The 21,824-nt window shown below is 46.5% G+C and overlaps 2 protein-coding genes across 7 annotated transcripts in view; one reads left to right on the forward strand and one right to left on the reverse strand.

The window, feature by feature from the left end:
- TMED4 (transmembrane p24 trafficking protein 4) overlaps positions 1 to 20,124 on the forward strand; it is a 28,158-nt gene extending 8,034 nt beyond the window's left edge. The window contains exons 2-7 of one of the 6 annotated variants that reach the window (XM_058445250.1): positions 14,765 to 14,942; positions 15,767 to 15,946; positions 16,593 to 16,693; positions 16,842 to 16,967; positions 17,177 to 17,323; positions 18,814 to 20,124. In XM_058445250.1, the coding sequence (XP_058301233.1) occupies positions 16,610 to 16,693; positions 16,842 to 16,967; positions 17,177 to 17,323; positions 18,814 to 18,963 (507 nt within the window). In that variant the 5' untranslated portion in view covers positions 14,765 to 14,942; positions 15,767 to 15,946; positions 16,593 to 16,609 and the 3' untranslated portion in view covers positions 18,964 to 20,124. Of the gene's footprint in view, positions 1 to 14,504; positions 14,943 to 15,694; positions 15,947 to 16,158; positions 16,386 to 16,592; positions 16,694 to 16,841; positions 16,968 to 17,176; positions 17,324 to 18,813 lie in introns of those variants that run through there. The other 5 variants (XM_032758178.2, XM_058445256.1, XM_032758177.2 and 2 more) reach the window with 5 other exon arrangements.
- The window catches only part of OGDH (oxoglutarate dehydrogenase), a 486,510-nt gene that overhangs the window by 115,105 nt on the left and 349,581 nt on the right, over positions 1 to 21,824 (reverse strand). The gene's annotated exons all lie outside the window — the stretch shown is intronic.

Raw genomic sequence — 21,824 nt, forward strand, 5'->3', positions numbered from 1 at the left:
TCAAATGCTTTTTCTTCATCACTTGAGATAATCGTGTTTTTTCTCCCTTTCTTCTATTACTGTAATATATCACATTAATTGATTTTCTTTTAAAAAATTTTTAAACATTTTATTTTTCTTTTTTTGAGATGGAGTCTCTCTCTGTCACCCAGGCTGGAATGCAGTGGCACAATCTCAGCTCACTGCAACCTCCACTTCCCAGGTTCAAGCAATTCTCCTGCCTCAGCTTCCTGAGTAGCTGGGATTACAGGCACCTGCCACCACAGCTGGTTAATTTTTTTTGTACTTGTAGTAGAGACAGGGTTTCACCATGTTGGCTAGGCTGGTCTGGAACTCCTGACCTCAGGTGATCCACCCGTCTCGGCTTCCCAAAGTGCTGGGATTACAGGCGTGAGTCACCACGCCCAGCCTTAATTTATTTTAAGTTCCAGGATACATGTGCAGGACATGCAGGTTAGTTACATAGGTAAACGTGTGCCATGGTAGTTTGCTGCACCTATCAACCCATCACCTAGTTATTAAGCCCCACATGCATTGGCCATTTATCCTAATGCTGTGCCCTTCCCGGATTTTTTTTTTTTTTTTTTTTTTTTTTTGAGATGGAGTTTTGTTCTTGTCGCCCAGGCTGGAGTGCAATGGCATGGTCTTGGCTCACTGCAACCTCCGCCTCCCGGGTTCAAGTGATTCTTCTGCCTCAGCCTCCTGAGTTCCTGGGATTACAGGTGCCCACCACTACACCTGGCTAATTTTTGCATTTTTAGTAGAGGGGTTTCACCATGTTGGCCAGGCTGGTCTGGGACTCCTGACCTCAGGTGATCCACTCGCCTCAGCCTCCCAAAGTGCTGGGATTACAGGCGTGAGCCACTATGCCTGGCTTCTTTTTTTTTTAACTAAAAAAAAAATTTTAGGCTGGGTACGGTGGCTGATGCCTATGATTCTAACACTCTGGGTGACTGAGGTAGGTGGATCTCTTGAGCTCAGGAGTTTGAGATCAGCTTAGGCAACATGGTGAAACCCCATCTTTCCAAAAAAATACAAAAATTAGCCAGGCCTGATAGCACGACCTGTAGTCCCAGCTGTTTGGGGTGCTGAAATGGGATGATCACCAGAGCCTGGTGGTCGAGCCTGCAGTGAGCCGTGATCATGCCACTACACTCCATCCTGGAGGATGACACAGTGAGACACTGTCTCAAAAATTTTTTTTTTTAATTAAACACAATATCTTGCTGCATTGTCCAGGCTGGTTTTGAACTCCTGACTTCAAGTGATCCCCCCACTCCCTGCCTTGGCTTGGCCTCCCAAAGTGCTGGAATCACAGGCATGCACCACTGCACCTGGCCAGCATGAATTGATTTTTTTTTTTCTTTCTGAGACAGAGTCTTGCTCTGTTGCCCAGGCTGGAGTGCAATGGCACAATCTCGGCTCACTGCAGCCTCTGCCTCCTGGGTTCAAGCGTTTTTCCTGCCTCAACCTCCGTAGCTGGGATTACAGGTGCATGCCACCACGTCCAGCTAATTTTTGTATTTTTATTACAGACAGGGTTTCACCATGTTGGTCAGGCTGGCCTCGAACTCCTGACCTCAGGTGATCCACCTGCCTCCCCCCCTTCCTTTTTCCTCCCCCTCCCCTCCTTTTCCCTCCCCCTCCCCTCCTTTTCCCTCCCCCTCCCCTCCCCTCTCCTCCCTTGCCTCCCTCTCCTCCCCTCCCCTCCCCCTCTCCCCTCCTTTCCCCTCCCCTCTTCTCTCCTCTCCCCTCTGCTCCCCTTCCCCCGCTTCCCTTCCCCTTCCCTCCCTCCCTCCCCTCCCTTTCCCTCCCTCCCCTTTTTTGTTTCTCTCTTTTTCTCACCTCCCTCCCTCCCTTCTTTCTCTTTCTCTCTCTCTCTTTCTTTCTTTCTTTCTTTCTTTTCTTTCCTTTCTTTCTTTCTTTTCTTTCCTTTCTTTCTTCCTTCCTTTCTTTCTTTCTTTTTGGACAGAGGTCTCACTGTGTCCTCCAGGCTGGAGTGCAGTGGCATGATCATGGCTCACTGCAGCCTCTACCTCCCAGGCTCAGGTGATTCTCCCATCTCAGCCTCCTGAGTAGCTGAGACTACAGGTACACCCCACCACACTGGCTAATTTTTAAAATATTTTTTGTAGAGACGGGGTCTCGCCATGTTGCCCAGGCTGGCCTCAAACTCCTGAGCTCAAGCGATCTGCCTGCCTTGGCCTCCCAAAATGTTGGGGTTACAGGCGTGAGCCACCATGCCTGGCCATGAATTGATTTTCTTAACATTGAACCTGCAGGACAGTTCTCTGGGTGGCCTTGAACTGATCTAGTTCTCCCCAACTTTCTCACTTATAGTTTTCAAGAATAACTGTAGAATGGGCTGGTATTGCAACATCCTGAGATTGGGGGAATTGGCTGGAACAGCCTGGGCTCTATTCCAGTTTCTCCTTGAAACAGGATGTCTTTCAATGCTTTAGCCCAGTGTTTCATGTGGTCCTGGGATATAAAACCCTTGGCCGACTACTTTCTGGGGTCTCTCAACTGTGGTGCAAGTGGGGCAGGTACAGATGAGACTTAACTGCCTCAAGCAGCCTTCCTAAGCCTTGGGGTACTAGCTCAACCTGAATCCTAGGCTGCTGTTGTCCCTTGCTGCCTATCTATAAATAGTAAACCTGTTTCATGTGACTTATTGTGTACGTGAGGCAGAGTGTTCTGCCTCGCTGGATTCAGGAAAGTGGTAAAAGTGCAGCCCAAGAGGCAGTAGGCTGAAGTGGTAACCAGTGCACAGCAGACCTGCTTCACAGAACCACTTGTGCATTCATGGCTAAAATCCACTGGGTCATGGTGTATAATCCTCTTGTTTTTTTTCTTGAGACAGGGCCTCTCTCTTATCACCCAGGCTGGAGTGCAGTGGCACAATCTCGGCTGACTGCAACCTCTGCTTCCCAGCTCAAGCGATCTTCCAGTCTCAGCTTCCCAAGTAGCTGAGACCACAGGCACAAGCCGGCATGCCTGGCTCACTTTTGTATTTTCTGTAGAGATGTGGTTTCACCATGTTGCCCAGGCCGGTTTTGTACTCCTGAGCTCAAAGTGATCTGCCTATTTTGGCATCCCAAAGTTCTAGGAATGCAGGCATGAGCCACCATGCCCCCAGCTATATATAATCCTCTTAATATGCTGTTGGATTTGGTTTGCTACTATTTTGTTAAGGACTTTTACATCTAGAATCATAACAGATATTGGTTTGTTTTCTTGTGATGTCTTTAAATGGCTTTAGTATTAGGTTAATGCTGGCTTCATAGAATGAGTTAGGAAATGTTCCCACTCTTCAATTTGTTGGAGGAGTTTAAGAAAGATTGGTGTTGGCCGGGCAAGGTGGTTCATGCCTGTAATCCCAGCACTTTGGGAGGCCGAGGAGGGTGGATCACCTGAGGTCAGGAGTTTGAGACCAGCCTGTAAATACGGTGAAACCCCATCTCTATCAAAAATACAAAAACAGCCAGGTGTGGTGGCAGGCATCTGTAATCCCAGCTACTCGGGAGGCTGAGACAGGAGAATTGTTTGAACCTGGGAGGTGGAGGTTGCAGTGAGCTGAGATGGTGCCACTGCACTCCAGCCTGGGTGACAGAGCAAGGCTCCGTCTCAAAAAAAAAAAAAAGAAGAAGGATTGGGGATTGGTGTTAATTATTCTTTAAGTGTTTGGTAGAATTTACCAGGGAAACTATTCCTGGACTTTATTTTGTCACTTTAGGTAATTTGTGTGTTTCTAGGAATTTGTCCAGTTCATCTAAATTAATCAAACTTGTTGGTATGTAATTTTTTTTTTTTTTTTGAGATGGAGTCTTTCTCTGTTGCCCAGGCTGCAGTGCAGTGGCATGACCTTGGCTCACTGCAACCTCTGCCTGCTAGGTTCAAGAGATTCTCCTGGCTCAGTCTCCCTTGTAGCTGGGATTACGGGTGCCTGCCACCACACCCAGCTAATTTATTTATTTATTTATTTATTTATTTTGAGATGGAATCTCACTCCACCCAGGCTGGAGTGCAATGGCACAATCTTGGCTCACTGCCACCTCTACTTCCCAGGTTCAAGCTGTCTTCCTGCCTCACCCTCCTGAGTAGCTGGGATTACAAGTACGTTCCACTACACTCAGCTAATTTTTGTATTTTTATTTATTTATTTTTATTTCTATTTTGGAGATGGAGTCTTGCTCTGTCACCCAGGCTGGAGTACAGTGGCACGATCTCCTCTCGCTGCAACCTCTGCCTTCCAGGTTCAAGCGATTCTCCTGCCTCAGCCTCCCAAGTACCTGGGATTACAGGTGCCCGCCACCACGCCCGACTAGTTTTTGTATTTTTAGTAGAGACGTGATTTCACCATGTTGGCCAGGCTGGTCTCCAACTCCTGACCTCTGGTGATCTGCCCACCTTGGCCTCCCAAAGTGCTGGGATTATAGGCGTGAGCCACCACACCCCCCGGTAGGTAATTTTGTATAATATTCTCTTATCTTTTTTATTTCTGTATGGTCGGTAATGCCTCCACTTTCATTTCTGATTTTAGTTATTTGTGTCTTCTTTTTTCTGTGTTAGTGTAGGGAAAGGTTTGTTCATTTTGTTGATCTTTTCAAAGAACCAACTTTTGCTATCATTGACTCTATTGTTTTTCTCTCCTCTATTTTATTTATCCCTACTTTAATCTTCATTATGTCCTTCGTTTTGCTAGTTTGGGGTTTAGTTGGCTCTTTTTCAAGTTCATCAAGGTATAAATTTGGTTATTGATTTGATATCTTTCTTCATTTCCACTATCACAAATTTTACCCATGATCTTCTTTAAATGTAGACATTTACAACTATATATTTCCCTTTTTGAACACTGCCTTTAACTACCATTAAATTGTTAACTCCCATAACTTTTGCTCAGTATGATTTTTCATTAAAGTATACATTCCATATTCATTCAACAAATATTTGTTTGTTTATTTGTTTGCTTTTAGAGACAGATTTCACTCTGTTGCCCAGGCTGGAGGGAAGTGGCACGATCTTGGCTCACTGCAATCTCCGCCTCCTAGGTTCAAGCGATTCTTGCACCTCAGCCTCCCAAGTAGCTGGGATTACAGGAGCCCACCACCATGCCCAGCTAATTTTTTGTATTTTTAGTAGAGATGGGGTTTCGCCATGTTGCCCAGGCTGGTCTCAAACTCCTGAGCTCAGGCAATCCACCGCTCCAGCCTCCCAAAGTGCTAGGATTACAGGCATGAGCCACCACGACCAGCCTCATTCAACAAATATTTATACTGGTTTGCTTCTAGGTGCTGGGGATACAGAGGTGAACACAACAGACAGGCAGGATCTATGTTATTACAGAGCTGACATTTTCAGAATGTACAAACAAGGTAGTAATTGATGGTTTGAAATCCATAAATAAAATGGTACTGTGATAGAGAGGGGCAATAGCACTTCTTTCCTTCTTTCTTTCTCTCTTTCTTCTCTCTTTCTTTTTTTGTTTTTTGACTGAGTTTCACTCAGAGTGGCAATAGCACTTCTTTCCTTCTTTCTTTCTCTCTCTCTCTTTTCTTTCTTTCTTTCTTTTTTTTTTTTTGATGGAGTTTCGCTCTTGTTGCCCAGGCTGGAGTGCAGTGGCATGATCTCTGTTCACTGCAACCTGCACCTCCTGGGTTCAAGCAATTCTCCTGCCTCAGTCTCCCAAGTAGCTGGGATTACAGGCTCCTGCCACCACACCTGGCTAATTTTTTCTGTTTTTAGTAGAGATGAGGTATCGCCATGTTGGGCAGGCTGGTCTTGAACTCCTGACCTCAGGTGATCCACCCACCTCGGCCTCCCAAAGTGCTGGGATTACAAGTGTGAGACACCGCGTCCAGCCTCTTTCTTAATTTTTGAGACAGGGTCTCATTCTGTCACCCAGTCTGGAGTACAGCGGTGCGATCTCAGCTAACTGCAGCCTCTGCCTCCCAGGCTCAAACCATCCTCCCATTTCAGCCTCCTGAGTAGTTGGGACCACAGGCACGTGCTCCCATACACAGGTAAGTTTTGTATTTTTGGTAGAGACAGGGTTTCGCCATGTTGCCCAGGCTGGTCTCAAACTCTAGAGCTCAGGCGGTCCACCTTCCTCAGCCTCCCAAAGTGCTGGGATTACAGGCATGAGGCACTGCACCTGGTCTCCAGCACTAAATTTTTAGTTTTTATTTTATTAAATAAGCAATACATTATTTTCTGTTTTTTACTCTCAAATTCCTTTTGACTTTGATTTTTAATTTTTTATTTATTTTTTTTAGAGACAGGGTCTCACTTTGTCATCCAGGTTGGAGTGCAGTGGCATGATCATAGCTCATTACAGCCTCAAACTCCTGGCTTCAAGCAGTCCTCCTGCCTCAGCCTCCCAAAGTGCTGGGGTTATAGGCATGGGTCACCATACCTTGCCTCAAATTCCTTTTTACCAAGTGACATATTCATATGGCTCAGAAATAAAAAGTATATTTAAAAGTTTTGTTTGTAAAGTCTCCTACCCCGTGACCATCCACCTCATTCTTTGTTGGCTTGCCAGATCCCTTCCCTGCTGGGGTTAACTCTTGTTGGATCATGGGGCAATCATTTATCCTGGGGTGAGAGCAGAGGTGGAGGGAATTCAGGGGTTTGGTAGTGGCCATTTACCGACCAGGACAAGAATATTTCTATATTTTAACCAGTATAACCCTACTGGTGTATATGAGCTAAATCTTAGGTTACCTATAACCACTTATATTAGTTTCTTAAATATTCTTCCAGTGTTTTTTCATGAAGGTACAAATACCAAAGAGAGTTTACTATGTATTCTCTTCCGCATCTGCTTTTCAAATTGATGGCCAGGCGCAGTGGCTCACACTTGTAATCCCAGCACTTTGGGAGGCCAAGGTGGGTGATCACCTGAGGTTGGGAGTTCGAGACCAGCCTGGCCAACATGGTGAAACCCCATGTCTACTAAAATTACAAAAATTAGCCAGGTGTGATGGTGTACACCTGTAATCCCAGCTACTTGGGAGGTTGAGGCATGAGAATCAGTTGAACCTAGGAGGCAGAAGTTGCAGTGAGCCGAGATAGCGCCACTGCACTCGGGCCTGGGCTGCAGAGTGAGACTCTGTATCAAAAAAAAAAGAAAGAAAGAAAGAAAGAAAAACAAATTGAACAGTATATCCTGGAAATCTTTCTATTTGTATAAAGCTTTTCAGTTCATAGAGAGCTTCCTGACTTTATCCAGTTCCATAACTGCGTTGTGTGGTTTCAGTAGGGATAGCTCATCAGTGTTCCATTTGGTATTGGCTGGGGCAGCTCCACTGGGACTGCAGGATCCAAGATGGCTTCCTTCCAATGACTGGTCCAATTGGGTGGGCTGGACCTCCTGTCAGCTGGGTTCCAAGGGAATGAAAATGGAAGCTGCAAGGTCTCTTGTGGCGTAAGCCCCAGAAGTCATATAGCTTCTCTTTCACTGCATTGAATTGGTCAGAACAAACCACAGGGTCAGTCCAAATTCAAGTTGAGGGAAAATAGACTCCACCCCTCAATCAGAGGAACAGTATGTGTTTATAGGGATTGGAGGAATTGTCAGTAGTGGTCTTTGCAGACAGTAACACACCGAAGCCCAATCAAGGTTCACATCTTTTTTGGTATTATGCATCTTTTTATTTATTTATTTTTTTTGAGATAGGGTCACCCTGGCTGGGTGCAATGGCGCGATTTTGGTTCACTACAACCTCTACCTCTTGGACTCAAGCAATCCTCCCACCTCAGCTTCTTGAGTAGCTGGGACTATAGTCACACAACACCACTCCTGGCTTAACTTTGGTATTTTTTGTAGAGATGGGATTTAGCCATGTTGCCCAGGTTGGTCTTGAACTTCTGGGCTCAAGCGATCCACCCACCTGGGCCTCCCAAAGTGCTGGGATTACAGGTGTGAGCCATTGCACCCAGCCTTGGTCTCTTTTAAACTAGTACATTTCCCCCACTTTATCTTCTCTCTTTTCTTTAGTTTTTGAAGGGCTGAGGCAAACTCTGGATTTGCCTTATTGTTTCCTCTAACTTTGCCCTCTGTCTCCTAAATTTCCTGTAAACTGCAAGATGAGATAAAAGACCTACTTAGATCAGGTTAAATGCTATTAAGGACAGGTGCTCGCGCCTGTAATCCCAGCACTTTGGGAGGCCAAGGTGGGCGGATCACTTGAGCCCAGGAGTTTGAGACCAGTCTGGGCAACATTCGCATCTTTACAAAAAAATACAAAAATTAGCTGGGCATGGTGGCACGGGCCTGTAGCCCCAGCTACTTGGGAGGCTAAGGTGGGAGGATTGCTTGAGAGGCCGAGTCTGCAGTGAGTGGAGATCACACTACTGCATTGCAGCCTGGGCAACTGAGCGAGACTCCACCTCAAAAAAAAAAAAAACCCAAACCGGGCCGGTGCGGTGGCTCACACCTGTAATCCCAGCAGTTTGGGAGGGCAAGGCGGACAGATCACTTGAGGTCAGGAGTTTGAGACCAACCTGGCCAACATGTTGAAACACCATCTCTACTAAAAATACAAAATTTAATGGGGCATGGTGGTGCACGCCTACTCTGGAGGCTGAAGCAGGAGAATTGCTTGAACCTTGGAGGCAGAGGTTTCAGTGAACCGAGATCATGCCACTGCACTTCAGCCTGGGCAACAAAGCGAGACTGTCTCAAACAAAACAAAACAAAACAAAACAAAAACAAACCAACCAAACAAAAAGATTAAATGCTATTTGCAAAAATTCTCTGTACCCACTGATGATCCTTAGGTTAGGATGATCATCTCTTGCCTGGACAGGAGAATTCTAAAACCTACTTCAGATTGTCATTCTTCACTCAAAACCCCCTAAAGAGTTCTTGCTCAGGGTAAGAGCCAAAGTCCTTCAAATGTTCTAAAAGGCCAGCCCATCTGTGACTCTTTTCCTCTGACCTTCTCGCATGCTGTCCTCCTGCCCCGCTGGCTTCCTTGCCCTCCTGACCCACCAGACATGCATTAGCCTCCAGCCTTCACTCTTTTCCCAAGCATACACAGGACTGCCCCTCCTGAGGGGCCTTTCATCTGGCACCTTCTTGGGGAGCCTTACTGCCACTCTGTCTAAAATTGTACCCACTCCCACCTCCAACTAAACACTCCTTACATTTTAGTTTCCTATGGCTGTCATAACAAATTACCAGAAACATGACAGATTAAAACAACAAGGCCAGGTGCGGTGGCTCACGCCTGTAATCCCAGCACTTTGGGAGGCTGAGGTGGGCGGATCATGAGGTTAGGAGTTCGAGACCAGCCTGGCTGATATGGTGAAACACCGTCTCTACTAAAAATACAAAAATTAGCTGGGCGTTGTGGCAGGCACCTGTAATCCTAGCTACTTGGGAGGCTGAGGCAAGAGAATCATTTGAACTCAGGAGGCGGAGGTTACAGTGAGCCGAGATCACGCCATTGTACAACACCTGGGCGACGAGTGAAACTCCCATCTCAAAAAAAAAAAAAAAAAAAAAAAAAAGACATGTATTCTCTCTCTCAGTCACGGACGGCAGAAGTCTGAAGTCAGGAGTGGGCAGGGCTGCACTTCCTAGGCTCTCGGGGAGATTTTTTTCCTGTCTCTTCCAGTTTCTGGTGGCTCCAGGCATGCCTTGGCTTATGGCAGCATTATTATTCCAATGTCTGCCTCTGTGATCATAGTGTCTCCTTCTTTTCTTTTTTTCTTTTACATTTTTTTTTTTTTTTTGTATTTTGAGAAAAAAACACTTAACATAAAATTTACCATCTTAACCTTTTTTTTGAGACTCTGTTGCCCAGGCTGGAGTGCAGTGTTATGATCACAGCTCACTGCAGCCTCAACCTCCTGGGCTCATGACATCCTCCCATCTGAGTCTCCCAAGTAACTGGGGACCACTGGCACGTGCCACCACGCTTGGCTAATTTTTACATTTTTTGTAGAGACAGGATTTCTCTATGTTGCCTAGGCTGATCTAAAACTCCTCAGCTCAAGCAATCCTCCTGCCTTGGCCTCCCAAAGTGCTGGGATTATAGGCGTGAGCCACCACGGCTGGCTATGTTAACCATTTTTAGGTGTGCAGTTCAGTATGTTAAATATATTCACATTGTTATGAAACAGATCTCCAGAACTTTTTCATTTTGCTAATCTGAAACTCTACCCATTAGACAACAGCTCCCCCCGCAGGTAACCATTCTACTTTTTGCTTCTATGATTTTGACTACTTCAGACACTTTAAATGGAATCATATGGCAATTGTCTTTCTGTGATTGACTTATACTACTTAGCATAATGTTAAGTTTCATCCATGTTGTAGCATGGATCAGAATTTCATCCCTTTTTATGGCTTGATAATACTCCATTGTATATATATACCACATTTTGCGGTAGGTACAATGTATATATTTACATTGCTTCCACCTCTTGGCTATTGTGAATAATGCTGCTATGAAAATGGGAATGTAGGTATCTTTTTCAGATCCTGACTTTACTTCCTTTGGATAAATACTTACAGGTGGGACTGCTGGATTATATGATTGTTCTACTTTTAATTATTTAACACTCTTTTACAATTTATTTTCTGTTTTTGTTGTTCTAATAGTAGCCATTATTAGGTGAGGTATTTCTTATCTCTTATAAGGACACCTGTCATTGGATTTAGGGCCCACCTGGTTAATCCAGGATTATCAAGTCTCAAAATCCTGAATTACATCTGCAGAGACTTTTTTTCCACATAAGGTCACATTCACAGGTTCCAGTGATTCAAACATGGACATATCTTCTGGTCCACCATTAAGTCCACTATACTTTTTTTTTTTTTTTTTTTGAGATGGAGTCTTGCTATGTCACCCAGGCTGGAGCACAGTGGCGCGATCTCGGCTCACTGCAAGCCCACCTCCTAGGTTCATGCCATTCTCCTGCCTCAGCCTCCCGAGTAGCTGGGACTACAGACACCTGCCACCATGTCCAGCTAATTTTTTTGTATTTTTTTTAGTAGAGACGGGGTTTCACCATGTTAGCTAGGGTGGTCTCGATCTCCTGACCTTGTGATCCCCCTGCCTCGGCCTCCCAAAGTGTTGGGATTACAGGTGTGAGCCACTGCGCCTGGCCTAAGTCCACTATACTTTCTTCTTCCCTGCCTTATTTTTATTCTTGATACTTATCTCCATCTGACATGCTCTATATTTCTTTATTTATCTTGTTTGGCAGACGACAAGATAAAGCCATGGAGACAAGGATTTTTGTTGTTGTTGTTGTTGCTGTTTTTTGAGACAGGGCCTCACTGTCACCCAGGCCTAGAGTGCAGTGGCACAATCTCGGTTCACTGCAACCTCTGCCTCCCAGGCTCAAGTGATCCTCCCACCTCAGCCTCCAGAGAAGCTGGGACTACAGGTGTTTGCCACCAGGCCTGGCTAATTTTTTGTATTTTTGGTAGAGACAGGGTTTCGCCATGTTGTCCAGGCTGGTCTCGAACTTTTGAGTTCAGATGATCCACCCAAAGTGCTGGAATTACAGGCGTGAGCCACTGCACCTGGCCTAGACAAGGATTTTTGTTTTCGTCACCTATGTTTTCCCATTAGAACAGTAGCTGGCACAAATGGCTGCGCAGCACATAACTGGTTGAACAAATGAAGGAAGGGGTGGCTTGTCTAGACAAAGAACCTAGACAAACATTGGCAGAAATTGCCTCATGGCTTCTGAGCAGAAAAATCTCTCATCTGGGGAATTAGACTCCCTAAGTTAAGTTTTCTTTCTTTTTTGGAGATAGGGTCTCACTCTGTTGCCCAGGCTGGAGTGCAGTAGCACCATCACAGCTCACTGCAGCCTCAACCTCCTGGGGGTCAACCAATCCTCCTACCTCAGCCTCCTGAGTAGTTGGGACTACAGGCCCATGCCACCATGCCCAGCTAATTTTTTTCTTTGGTAGAGACAGGGTGTCACCATGTAGCCCAGACTGGTCTTGAACTTCTGGACTCAAGCGATCTTCCTGCCTTGGCCTCCCAAATGCTGAGATTACAGGCATGAGCCACAGTGCCTGACCTCCTAAGTTAAATTTTCTACAGTGGAGAATACAATCTCTTTAATATTATCTCTCAGTTAAGACAAATTTCAGGATCCTCCTTAAAAAAAAAAAGAAAGAAAATAAGTTTGCCAATACAAATACCATTTCTCACTAAAGTGAATTAGGATTCCTTGGAGAAATGGTTGATTTTGTTTCTAGGGCAGTAAATGTATAAAACGGAAAGCAAGGAAGTCCAGGGTGTCCAATCTTTTGGCTTTCCTGGGCCACACTGGAAGAAGAATTGTCTTGGGCCACACATAAAATACACACAATAGCCGATGAGCTAAAAGAAAAAAAAATCTCATAATTTTTTAGAAAGTTTATGGATTTATGTTGGGCTGCATGGGCCACAGGTTGGACAAGCTTGACCTAAAGACTGCTAGGATTGTGGATTACTAGGATTGTGCCAGAAGGACACAGGAGTAACTAAATATTTGATGAGATAATCTGAACATTTAAAAAAGGACAATGACTGTAATGGATTAAAGCACATCAAATATCTAAACATCCATCAGTTCATGATAGCACTGCCCCTTCTCCCCAAAGAACCCAAATTGGTCACAGTTAGAGGTTGCTGGGGCATCCATCCATCCATCTTTATTATTATTACTATTATTTGAGACAAGGTCTCACTCAGTCACCCATGCTAGAGTGCTGTGGCCCCATCACGGCTCACTGTATCGTCAACCTCCTGGGCTCCAGCCATTTATTTCCCTGCCTCAGCCTCCTAAGTAGCTGGAATTACAGGCATGCATCACCATGCCCATCTAATTTTTACATATTTTGTAAAGATCTTGCCATTTCCTGGGCTCAAGCAGTCCTCCTGTCTTGGCCTCCCAAAGCGCTGGGATTATAGGCAGAGCCACTGTGCCCGGGAAAGCATCAAGCATACATCCTGGCTATCCCGAATGGATTGTATTTCAAAGTAACCAGAGAGATGAGGGAATGCTCACCTTTGTAGAAGAATCTCATCTTATAAATGCAGGAGAAATGAGAGCATTTGAAATCACCACTTTGCACACCTAAGGAACATCATAAATCTATACTAGGGTTTCTCAACCTGGGTACTACTGACATTTTGAGCTGGATAATTCTTTGCTGTAGGGGGGAGGTGTGCTCTGTGAATTATACAATGTTTAGCAGTATTCCTTGCGTTCATTTTCTAGATAACAGCAGTACCACCCGCCACCCCCCACCCAGTTGCAACAATCCAGAATATCTCCAGACATTGCCAAATTTCCCCTTGGTAGGACAGGGCAGAATCAACCCTTGTTGAGAACCAGTGGTCTAATGATCAGCAACGTTTGCTAGACGGTTAGAAGAAAGGTTGATGGTAAACTTTATGGATAATCAGGATGACAACCCCCAAATTGAAAGATGAATTACAATATTACTAAGAGACAAACCCGCCTTGTGCCTCAATGGAAGTACATAGTGCCAGCCATGAAGTGTTACTGCAAACAAAACAAAACAAAAAAAACCCAAACCTCAACATTACACCTAAACCTAACGAAGCCTCTAGCCAGGGGTAAATCCAAGCTTTGTGGGGCCTTAGACTATACAAATTTCACAGTCCTTTTTAAGAAGAAGACACAAAATTATAAATGTGAAATTAGGTACAGGGGTCTATGCAAGGGAGGGCCTGAAGATTAAGCTTCATTAGTTTCACTGTAAATCTCCCCTGACTCTATAATTAACTGTGATTACAGGACATACCAGGGACAAAAAAACGTTAAATGACACCTGAAGATACATTCAGCAAAACCCAGAAAGTGGAAAATTCCATTGGTCAAATGACCCAGTTTCTTCAATAAGTAAATGCCATAAATAACAACAAAAAGGGGAAATTATACATATATATATGTTGTTATATGGTTTTTTTTTTTTGGGGACACGGAGTCTCTCTCTCTCACCCAGGCTGGAGTGCAGTGGCACGATCTCGGCTCACTGCAACCTCTGCCTCCTGGGTTCAACGATTCTTCTGCCTCAGCCTCCCAAGTAGCTGGGACTATAGGTGAGCACCACCACACCCAGCTAATTTTTGTATTTTTAGTAGAGATAGGGTTTCACCATATTGGCCAGGCTGGTCTCGAACTCCTGACCTCGTGATCTGCCCACCTTGGCCTCCCAAAGTGCTGGGATTACAAGTGTGAGCCACTGTGCCTGGCCCTGTTTTTGTTTGTTTTGAGATAGAATCTCACTCTGTTGCCCAGGCTGGAGTGCAGTGGCACCATCTCAGCCCACTGCAACCTCCACCTCGCTGATTCTAGCAATTCTCCTGCCTCAGCCTCACAAGTAGCTGGGATTACAGGTGTGCACCACCACACCTGGCTAATTTTTGTATTTTCAGTAGAGACAGGGTTTCACCATGTTGGCCAGGCTGGTCTCAAACTCCTGACCTCAAGTGATCCTTCCACCTCAGCCTCCCAAAGTGCTGGGATTACAGGCATGAGCCACTGTGCCCAGCCAGAATTGTTATATAAGAGACATATATTTCTGTGAAATGCAGTAAGTAAACTTTGTTTGGACCCTAATTAAACAATCTAATGTACAAAATTTTTTAAGGCAATGGGGAAAATTAAACACATACTAGGTATTAAGTGATGTTAAATAATTTTTCAAATATTGGGGGTGTGATAATAGTATAAAGTCCTTATCTGTTAGAGACACACACTGACGTATTTATAGGTGAAATGACATGATGTCCAGGATTTGCTTTAATATACAGCACTTCAAAAAAAATGCAGAAAGGGATACATGAAATGAGAAAGGCAGCAAACTGTTGTTGAAGTTGGACGATGAGTACAGTCCTCCGTTATTATCCGAGGGGGATAATTCCTGGACCTTCACGGATACCAAAATCCAGGTATGCTCAAGTCCTTTATGAAAGTTCATTGTAATTGTTCTACTTATATAAAAGTTTCAAAATTCTGTTGATAAAATATACTTTTAGTAGAGACGGGGGTTTCACCTTGTTGGCCCAGCTGGTCTCGAATTCCTAACCTCAGATGATCCACCAGCCTTGGCCGCCCAAAGTGCTGGCATTACGGGCGTGAGCCACGGCGCCCGCCCGGCCTTGATAAAAACAAAGTTTCAACCTTCCGTTGCTTTGATTCCATGCCCACTAAGTAACATTCTAGTTTGTTTTTCACTTTCAGAAGGGTGTGCTGTAACTAGGGGATGTAAACAAGCTCCATGACCCTACTTATTCCAAGTTTTTTTTTAAGAGAAGGTATCACCCTCAGTCGCCCAGGCTGGAGCGCGATCACTGCTTAATGCATCCTCGACCTCCTGGGTTCAAGCGATTCTCCTGCCTCAGCCTCCCAAGTAGCTGAGACTACATGCGCACACCACCACACCGGTTAATTTTTTGTAGAGACGGGGGTTTCACCATGTTGCCCAGGCTGGTCTCGAACTCCTGGGCTCAAGGGATCCGTCCGCCTCAGCCTCCCAGAGTGCTGGGATTACACGTGCCAGCCACCGCGCCGGGCCCCAGCTTCTTAAAAGAATGATCCGAAACTATGGCAGCACTGGGCTTTTGGTCCCCACCGAAGAAATGTCCGCTCGCAGAGGGTCGCCGCGGCAGGCTCTCCCGACGTGACAGAGTGTGGGTCTGGATTCAGCCTCGGTTCTTACGAGTCAGATAGGTGGACACGCAAAGAAAAACATCACAGGGCTTTTTGTATTTAGCACAGAAAACACTCGTGAGACCGAGCTGAGAACCCAAAAGGCACGCTTCAGGCCATCGTAGCCTCCAAGCCTGGCCAGATTCCGTCCACCGTCTCCTTGGTGCTCCGAGACCCAAATCGCTAACTGGGGCCTAGGGCTGGCGTGACCGCGCAGGCGCGCCTCCCCTGCGAGATACCGGAGGTAAGCTGTGGTGTAAGGGGTGAGAAATTAAGGGCGGACGTCACTGCGCATGCGCCCTCTGCCCTCGTTGCGGGGGTTGGCGGGCGCCGGGCTGTGTGAAGGGGCGGGGCGCGGCAGTGTTCGGTATGGATGGGGTTGTAGGAGACCGCGAGTGCATATCACTGCGCAGGCGTCCTCTTCCCCTAACTCTCAGGGTCGCTAGGGTGGCGCGCAGGCGCAGAGTGATGCGCAGATGTGCGCAGGCGCCTAGGGGGTGAGGCGCGATGGCAGGTGTCCGGGCTGGGCCTCTGCGGGCGATGGGGCGGCAGGCACTGCTGCTTCTCGCGCTGTGCGCCACAGGCGCCCGGGGGCTCTACTTCCACATCGGCGAGACTGAGAAGCGCTGTTTCATCGAGGAAATCCCCGACGAGACCATGGTCATCGGTCAGGCGGGCTGAGGGTGGGGAGGCCCTTTGTACCCAGCTCAACCCTCGGCGGCGCTCCCTCCTCCCGAGCCCAGCCGGATCGCTGGCCCCCCCAATACCTAGCCTGAGGGTGCCCCGAGGACGCCAGGCCCCCTGCCTAGAGCTCCGGGCCGCACGTCGGAGGGGGCCGGGCGGAGAGGCGGCCCACTATGGCCGGTCGTGACTATGTGTCTGCCCCGCAGGCAACTATCGTACCCAGATGTGGGATAAGCAGAAGGAGGTCTTCCTGCCCTCGACCCCTGGCCTGGGCATGCACGTGGAAGTGAAGGACCCCGACGGCAAGGTAAGGCTGGCATTGGCCCACGCAGCCGTTCTTCAGTGGAGCTCCCGCGGGGTGTAAAGCACTGCCTGGTGGAGGCCTCAAGGGACAGGAGCTTGCACTTGGAGAGGCTGCGGTATAAAGGTGGGGCCTGCACTCACATATGTTGCAGGTGGTGCTGTCCCGGCAGTACGGCTCGGAGGGCCGCTTCACGTTCACCTCCCACACGCCCGGTGACCATCAAATCTGTCTGCACTCCAACTCTACCAGGATGGCGCTCTTCGCTGGTGGCAAACTGGTAAAAGGATTTTCTCTTTGGCGTCAGCTTAGAATCTCTTACTTGTTTCCAAATTTTGACTTATCATCATTATGAAACTTTGTAGCACAGTCAGAATTGGGGACACAGATGTTGCCTTTTGCTCCACAGCCAGGGACAATAGTGGGTTCCATACCCTGGAACAGACAACTGGAGACCCCACCACTCATACATTCCATGTTTCCTTGCAGCGTGTGCATCTCGACATCCAGGTTGGGGAGCATGCCAACAACTACCCTGAGATTGCTGCAAAAGATAAGCTGACGGAGCTACAGCTCCGCGCCCGCCAGTTGCTTGATCAGGTGGAACAGATTCAGAAGGAGCAGGATTACCAAAGGGTAAGTGCATATATCTCCTTGTAATTGGAGAGGGCAGTTGACCTTTATACCCACTATACCTACTCAAGTTTCTGCTTGGGAGATCAGCTCTGCAGAGAATGGAATGAAAGGTATTGGTTTAGATAGATTGTTTGTTTGTTTGTTTGTTTGTTTTTGAGACGGAGTTTCACTCTTGTTGCCCAGGCTGGAGTGCAATGCCATGATCTCAGCTCACTGCAACCTCCACCTCCCCAGGTTCAAGCGATTCTCCTGCCTCAGCCTCCTGAGTAGCTGGGATTACAGGCATGCGCCACCATGCCCGGCTAATTTTGTACTTTTAGTAGAGACGGGGTTTCTCCATGTTGGTCAGGCTGGTCTCAAACTCCCGACATCAAGTGATCCGCCCGCCTCAGCCTCCCAAAGTGCTGGGATTACAGGTGTGAGCCACCGCGCCCTGCCTGTTTTGCTTTTTTATCAAAACTTTTTATTGTGGTAAAATATAACACCAAATGTGCCATTTTAACTAAGTATATAGTTCAGTGGTATTAAGTGCATTCATAATGTTGTACTACCAACACCATCATCCAGCTCCAGAACTTTTTCATCTTCTCAAACTAAAAATCTGTACTTATTTTGTTTTTGAGAGGAGTCTCGCTCTGTTGCCCAGGCTGGAGCGCAGTGGCGCGATCTCGGCTCACTGCACCCTCCGCCTCCCAGGTAGCTGGGATTACAAGCGATTCTCTTGCCTCAGCCTCCTGAGTAGCTGGGATTACAGGCAAATGCCACCATGCCTGGCTCATTTTTGTATTTTTAGTAGAGACTGGGTTTCACCATGTTGGCCAGGCTGGTCTTGAACTCCTGACCTCAGGCAATCCACTGCCGCAGCCTCCCAAAGTGTTGGGATTACAGGTGTGAGCCACTGCACCCAGCAAATCTGTACTTATTATAATAACAGTAACTTCCCGTTTCCTTTTCTCCTGACACCCACCATTCTACCTTCTTATCTCTATGATCCTGACTACCCTACCTCATATAAGCGGAATCATTCAGTATTTGTCCTTTTGTGACTGGCTTATTTCACTGAGTATAATGTTCTCACAGTTCATCCATGTTATAGCATGTGTCAGAATTTCTTTCCTTTAAGGCTAATAATATTCCGTTGTATGCATGTGCCACATTTCGCTTTCAGTAGTCACTTTTAAGCTCTATAAAATAAAGTGAAGAAAGGACAGTTCACAATCTAGTAATAGCCTTTGCCTACCTGTTTTTCTCGGAATCTTGTTGGAAATGGTAGGATCATGATTTCGGTCCCAACAGAGATGCTTGTGGAGGGACAGCCTGTCCCTTTCTTGGGGCAGCCTCAGTGGGGAGACCATAGCACTCCTAATGGAGTCACAGATAGTATTCCAAAAGGAGTTTGGCCCTGGAGTTGAGTAGTTACACGCAGGGAGGGACCTCACAACAGCCACACTGTTGCTCCTGCTCATTTAACCCTGTGTTGCCCCACACAGTATCGTGAAGAGCGCTTCCGACTGACGAGTGAGAGCACCAACCAGAGAGTCCTATGGTGGTCCATTGCTCAGACTGTCATCCTCATCCTCACTGGCATCTGGCAGATGCGTCACCTCAAGAGCTTCTTTGAGGCCAAGAAGCTGGTGTAGTGCCCTCTTTGTATGACCCTTCCTTTTTACCTCATTTATTTGGTACTTTCCCCACACAGTCCTTTATCCATCTGGATTTTTAGGGAAAAAAATGAAAAAGAATAAGTCACATTGGTTCCATGGCCACAAACCATTCATGTCAGCCGCTTGCCGACCCTGGTTCTTAAGGACACAGGACATTAGTCCAATCTTTCAAAATCTGTCTTAGGGCTTGTGAGGAATCAGAACTAACCCAGGACTCAGTCCTGCTTCTTTTGCCTCAAGTGATTTTCCTCTGTTTTTCACTAAATAAGCAAATGAAAACTCTCTCCATTACCTTCTGCTCTCTCTTTGTCCACTTACGCAGTAGGTGACTGGCATGTGCCACAGAGCAGGCCCTGCCTCACTGTCTGCCGGTCAGTTCTGGGTTCACTCAATGGCTTTGTGAATGTAAATAAGGGGTAGGTCTTGGCCCTAGAGGATTGAGATGTTTTTCTATATCTTAGAACTATTTTTGGATAAATTATATATTTTCCTTCCTAGTAGAAGTATTACTGCCTGTAACTAGCTCAAAACATCAATGCAGTTTCTGCATTCTGGGTTTTGTTTTTTGTTTTTTTGGTTTTTTTTGAGTTTTGCTCTTGTCGCCCAGGCTGGAGTGCAATGGCATGATCTCAGCTCACTGGCAACCTCTGCCTCCTGGGTTCAAATGATTCTCCTGCCTCAGTCTCCTGAGTAGCTGAGATTACAGGTGCCCACCACCACACTCAGCTAATTTTTGTATTTTTAGTAGAGATGGGGTTTCACCATGTTGGCCAGGCTGGTCTTAGACTCCTGACCTCAGTTGATCCACCTGCCTCAGCCTCTGCATTCAGTTTATTCACATATTTTTGGCAACTCCCATGGCAGCTCCTAGGATTTCAGCGGTCTGTGGGCCAGAAAGCAGGCACCAGGGCTGATCTCAAGGCCATATCAGAGGGCCAAGCAGAGTTCTTTTGGATACCTGCTTTTCATCCCACAGGGCCTTAGAGTCAGCAGTAAGGTATCAACAGAGCTAGCATGGGGCAATGCACTCTTACCCTCCTTCTCAACTTTTATTTAAGCTGTGCTAAATGTTTTCTTCAAGGGAACCAGATTTGGTTCTTTACAAAATTTTCCAGTGAAATAAAACATGTTGTAATAGCTGTGTTTGAGATGAAATATCAGAGGTTGTGGGCAGAGGGGAGGCACCTAAAGGAAAAGAGGAAAGATGCCTGGGCTGCCTACGCAGATGACCTGGAGTGGACTTCACTATGGACTTGAGGTACTAAGGCTTGGCCTGGACAGGCAGTCTAGGGGGTATGGGAATACACAGTGTGGTTGTTCAACTATTTGCAAAGGTCAACCAAATAGACCACATGTTCGCAAAGTATCATCTGAGGAAATTAAGTACCTTCTTAGCCCTCTCAATCATAAATTTGAACAAATTTTAATACACTTCCCTCATGCCCTTCTATATAAAACTTAATACCATTAGTTCCCCATTCTTGACATTTTATTTGTTTTTATATTTATTTGAAATATTTATTAAATTATCTGACCTACAGAACTAAATTCTTCTCCTTTTGTTATTTCTTATGTCCTATACCATATATGTACCTATTTATATATTTTTTTCATTTTTATTTATTTTTTGAGACAGTCTTGCTCTGTCGCCCAGGCTGGAGTGCAGCGGCGTGATCTTGGCTCACTGCAACCTCTGCCTCCCGGGTTCAAGCCGTTCTGCCTTAGCTTCCTGAGTAGCGGGGATTACAGACACCCACCACCACACTCGGCTAATTTTTGTATTTTTATTTTATCTTATTCATTTATTTATTTTTGAGATGGAGTCTCACTCTGTCGCCCAGGCTGGAGTGCAGTGGTGCAATCTTGGCTCGCTGCAACCTCCACCTTGAGTTCAAGAGATTCTCCTGCCTCAGACTCCCGAATAGCTGGGATTATAGGCGCCCGCCACCATGCCCAGCTAATTTTTGTATTTTTAGTAGAGACAGGGTTTCACCATGTTGACCAGGCTGGTCTTGAACTCCTGACCTCAGGTGACCCGCCTCACCTCCCAAAGTGCTGGGATTACAGGTGTGAGCTAACCGGGCACAGGTGATGGGGTCTTGCTCTGTCCCCAAGGCTGGAGTGCAGTGGTGCCATCACAGCTCAAAGCAACCTTGAGCTCCCAGGTTCAAGTGATCCTCTTACCTTACCCTCCCAAGTAGCTGGTACTACAGGTATACCCCACTGTGCCTGGCTATTTTTATTCTTAAAAATACATGTGGGCTGGGCACGGTGGCTCATGCCTGTAATCCTAGCACTTTGGGAAGCCAAGGTGGGTGGATCCCTATAGCCCAGGAGTTCGAGACCAGCCTGGGCAACATGGCGAAATCTTGTCTCTGCAAAAGATACAAAAAATTTAGCTGGTGGCACACGCCTATAGTCCCAGCTACTTGAGAGGCTGAGGTGGAAAGATCACTTGAGCCCTGGAGGTCAAGGCTGCAGTGAGCCATGATCGCACCACTGCACTCCAGTCTGGGCAACAGAGTGATCCCATCTGAAAAACAAAACAAAAAAACGAAATTTAGGGCCAGGTGGGGTGGCTCACGCCTACAATCCCAGCACTTTGGGAGGCCAAGGCAGGGGGATCACCTGAGGTCAGGAGTTTGAGACCAGGCTGGCCAACACAGTGAAACCCATCTCTACTAAAAGTATAAAAATTAGCCAGGCATGGTAGTGTGTGCCTGTAATCCCAGCTATTCAGGAAGCTGAGGCAGGAGAATCGCTTGAACCTGGGAGGAGGTTGCAGTGAGCAGAAATCGAGCCACTGCACTCCAGCCTGGGGGGCAGAGTGAGACTCT

The sequence above is a fragment of the Hylobates moloch genome, unplaced genomic scaffold (genome assembly GCF_009828535.3).
Source record: "Hylobates moloch isolate HMO894 unplaced genomic scaffold, HMol_V3 SCAFFOLD_1, whole genome shotgun sequence".
NCBI lineage: Eukaryota > Metazoa > Chordata > Mammalia > Primates > Hylobatidae > Hylobates > Hylobates moloch.